At 48.3% G+C, this 4,192-nt stretch overlaps 1 protein-coding gene across 1 annotated transcript; it reads left to right on the plus strand.

Moving 5' to 3' along the window:
- The first annotated feature begins 495 nt into the window (after window positions 1-495).
- On the plus strand, window positions 496-2,105 carry LOC123164205 (3-ketoacyl-CoA synthase 5). Its single transcript, XM_044581623.1, has 2 exons — window positions 496-1,845; window positions 2,031-2,105. Exons 1-2 carry the CDS (start codon window positions 496-498, stop codon window positions 2,103-2,105), a joined length of 1,425 nt encoding a protein of 474 aa, XP_044437558.1.
- The last annotated feature ends 2,087 nt before the right edge of the window (window positions 2,106-4,192 follow it).

The following is a 4,192-nucleotide window of genomic DNA, read 5'->3' on the forward strand; positions in this document are numbered from 1 at the left end:
CGTATTTTTCTGAAATTATTTTAGAATTTTTGCTCATGCTCGTGTGCACCCCTCGACTACAAGGTACCTATGATTATTTACACAATTGAAGATTTGCCGGCTCAGTTTTTCGAAGATATTAATAGTTGAGATAGGATGTATGTGTGTGAGTTTATAAGGATGAATGTACGTGCATGCCGTACTATCATGGCTCATTTACTATTGGGAAGTTCATTGATCTCGCTAGATGCCGCATGAGCCTTTGACGTTAAGTATTTCTCTCATATGTTGTTACAAGATTCTGAGTCCAGAGAAACGTTCGTTTGAGATAAGGTCCAAGGACATTGCAGTTGACACTTTCACAGTTGGAGCCTTAAATTGTTAGAAGTACTACACGATTACGAAGTACAGCACATGGATGCTTCATTTGCATAAAAATCTCCCACCCTTAGAGTTCCCTCCTATATATCCTCGTCGGTCACCTCTGCAGGCACATAAACGATACCACCAAACAATATGAGTTCAGAGTCTCCTCTCAGGCGCCTCACATTGCTATACAATTGCACTGCCAACACCCTCATCCTGCGAACTGTCACCAAGAAAATTGCACCATGGCTTGCTGCCGGACCCGAGATTGTGCCCCAACCCACTGCTATCTGTCCCATCCACTTACTTCTTGTCATAGTGTTACTGATCATCACATCTACTTTGTACCTTGCACTCCGTTCTAGAACTGTATACCTTGTTGACTACGCTTGCTTCCGGCCAAACTCCGACTTAAGAATCACAAAGGCAACCTTCCTCGAGCATGCACGTCTCTCTTCTTTGCTTGATGATTCTATTGTCAATTTTATAGCTACTATTCTTGAGCGCTCAGGCATGAGCGATGAGACATGTGTCCCGCCTGTACATCACTATATAGAGCCATGTTGTGGGCTTGATGAAGCACGCAGTGAAGCAGAGTTGGTCGTCTTCTCGGTAATCGATGACCTTTTGGCCAAGACTTGCATCAAACGTGATGCAATTGGTGGTCTTATCACCAACTGCAGCGCGTTCTGCCCGGTACCATCCATCGCCGACATGATTGTGAACAAATACAAGTTACGAGGTGATATTCGTGTCATGAACCTCTCTGGGATGGCATGCTCAGCTTCAATGATCGCACTGGGGCTCGCGAGCAACATGCTACAGGTCATGCCTCGGGGGTCGCATGTGTTGGTGGTGTCGACAGAGACAATTGGGCCATCCTACTATTCGGGGAATAAGCGTTCCATGGTGTTGTCTAACATCTTGTTACGCGTAGGAGGAGTGGCAAAGTTGTTGTCGACTTCTAGGTCAAAGGCTCGGTTTAGGCTTGTGCATTTCACGCGGACGATCACCGCGGCCAACAACTCTGCCTACCGATGTGTGTATCAAGAGGAAGACGAGAAGGGCAACGTTGGCATCACTCTCTCTAAAGATCTTACTGTTATTGCTGGAGACGCACTGAAGGCCAATATCATGGCAACCGGGCCTTACGTGCTACCAACATCAGAGCTTCTTAAGTTTTCGCTCTTCCACATGGCAAGAAAGATGCCCCATTGGAGGAAGATCAGACCATACATTCCTAACTTTTGTGTTACATTTGAGCATTTCTGCATCCACGCAGGTGGTCCGGCAGTTATCAGCTCGGTACAACATGGCCTCAAACTATCTGACCAGCATGTCGAGCCATCGTGGATGACACTACATCGGTTTGGAAACCAGTTGAGCACATCGGTGTGGTATGAGTTGGCATACATCGATGCTAAAGGACAGATGAAGAAAAATGATCGGGTGTGGATGATTGGATTTGGTGCAGGATACGAGTGCAACACAGCTAGTTGGGTCTGTATACAACCATCTTTCAGTGCGGATGGACCCTGGCGTAACTGTATCAATCATTATCCAAAGGATATCTCCAAAAATAGATTAAAGTAAGAGTATTTGTACTGTGTAATCTACTATCAGGAGGGGGGAGTAATATGATAATCAAATAACAGGCACATCTCTTGGATACACATGTTTTTTAAGATGAAGTGATGGGGGATTCCATTAGCGGGTGGATAAAAACTAGTGAAATCAATGACGATGTGGGGCTTTTATAAAGTAATAAAAACAATCAATCCCTACTTTCCTATGTGGTTGTACAGATGAGCATCTTTTGAATTGAGGGACGACATCCCAAATAGTACACTAAAAATAGTGGCACTTCAAATTGGTAAATTTTCTAGGGACTCGTTGTGTGAGACATGTGACTTCTACGACCTGTATTCTTGGCAGATAGGGTTTGGTATACGTTATGGGAGGAGCCGACTGAACGCAGAGAGGACTAAATCCATGCAGGAGATTGTTTGCGGGTGTTCGATGAGTCTTGTGTACTTTGTCGCTGAATTATGTCACCGTTTGTAAGTGCATCCTAGAGTATGGACCCAATGGTGTTTCAATTTTTGTATGCCGCGCTTGGGTTATCGTGTTTCCTCGAGATACATCCATAAAAAATACACGCCCCTGCACATCTGTATCGTTTTCGGCCGGAGATCACTCTATTCCCATAAAATACACTTGTAAAATTGATACTGTTAGAGTTATATTTAGGGCAGTACTAGGCGCCAGTCGACCGGCCCAAATTTGGGCCGGTCACCGCGCAGCCGCCCGATACGTGCGCCCTGGACCATAGGATTGCCTCGCACACGTCCCTTTTCTTCTCGCGAGCGACGCCGGTCACGCAAATCCCCTGCTTGTTCATCGTTCCCCCGCGGCTTTCTGCTTCTGCCTCCATGGCGTCGCTCGCCGGCGCAGCTCGCTGGCTACATGGTTGCATCGCTCGTGCGCCGCGTCTATCCGCCCCTATGTAGCAAAAAGCGTTGTCGGTTCCAACAAAACAGCCCGCAGGTCGCAACATCCCTCGCTAGTTCGTTGCTCCTGTCATAGTCGTCGTCATCACCATAGGTTCCAGCAAAATTGGCCGTCGGTTCCAGCAAATTTGGGCGATGGTTCCAGCTTTGCGAATTTCGTAGCTCCCCCGACACATCTCGCGTGAGGGAGAAAAGCGGCTGCCGGCAGATGGATCCAATACAAAAATAAAAAAGATGGGATGGTAGCAAAAATCTAAGACGGTGGTAGCAAAAACAAAGGATGGTAGTAGCAAAAATTTAGAACTGGTTTCATAAAAAAATTAAAGATGGGCGGTAGCAAAAATCAAGACTTAGCAAAAATCATATATTGTGGCAACAAAAATTGAAGCTGGTTCCAGCAAAAACAACCCCCACTTACAGATCCTAGCAAAAAGAGTCATTGGTTCCAGCAAAACAAAACCCCGGTTGTAGCAAAAATTGCCGCCGATTGCAGCTACTGCCGATGCTGATTCCAGGAACTCCGGCGCGGTGTTTGACTTGCAGCAGCGGCTGCCGCGGCGCATCCCCTCGGTACAGCTGGAGCAACTCTGGCGTAGTGCGCAGCTGGACAGCTCGCAGCGGCTCGCGGTGGTGGTGATGAGACAGCTCGCGGCGGCGGGGTGTGGTCGTGAGTCGGTGATGCACGACGGGAGTTGTGCTTCTCTGGTGTGCTTTTGATGCAAGGCGGGGCTGGTGCGAGCTGCTGGCAGGTGGATCGGAAGAGAAGAGATGGAAGGGAAAGTACTAGCGAAAGAATAGGAACGAGAATGAGTGGACCAGAGCATTGCACCTGAGAAGATAAGGAAACAGAGGAGAAAAGCGGTGCAAGGGACCCCACTGCGCGTGACGCTCCGCGTGTGACCGGCCGAAGTCGTGGCCGGTCGACCAGGTGGCACCGTTTCCCTTATATTTATGGTGGCTTTTGGCCTTTTGCATTCTGACCTTTGGCCTTTCCTGTACATATATATATGATAGCTTTTTGCCTCTGATAATACTAAGTTGCATATTTTCTTAACATGATATCGAGCTTAGTTCTTTTTTCTGCACGATTGCAACTCGTGCTGGATCCATCTAGTACTACTGCCGCTGTTTTCTTTCAGGCCGGCTGAATTTCTCCGATTCTCTCCGGCTTGGCCGTGCCCCCTGGCTGTCCTCGCTCCTCAAGCAGCCGGTTCTCCTGCTCTGGCCTCCCCGTCCAGATCGAAGAGGCCGCCTGTACCTTGTCCGCTGCTTTCTGGGAGGAGCCGCTATCGGAGGTCCGCATCTCCGTCCCCGCCGTCGCCTCGGCTCCCAGGCCA

This window comes from Triticum aestivum, chromosome 7D (assembly GCF_018294505.1).
Source record: "Triticum aestivum cultivar Chinese Spring chromosome 7D, IWGSC CS RefSeq v2.1, whole genome shotgun sequence".
NCBI classification, from domain to species: domain Eukaryota; kingdom Viridiplantae; phylum Streptophyta; class Magnoliopsida; order Poales; family Poaceae; genus Triticum; species Triticum aestivum.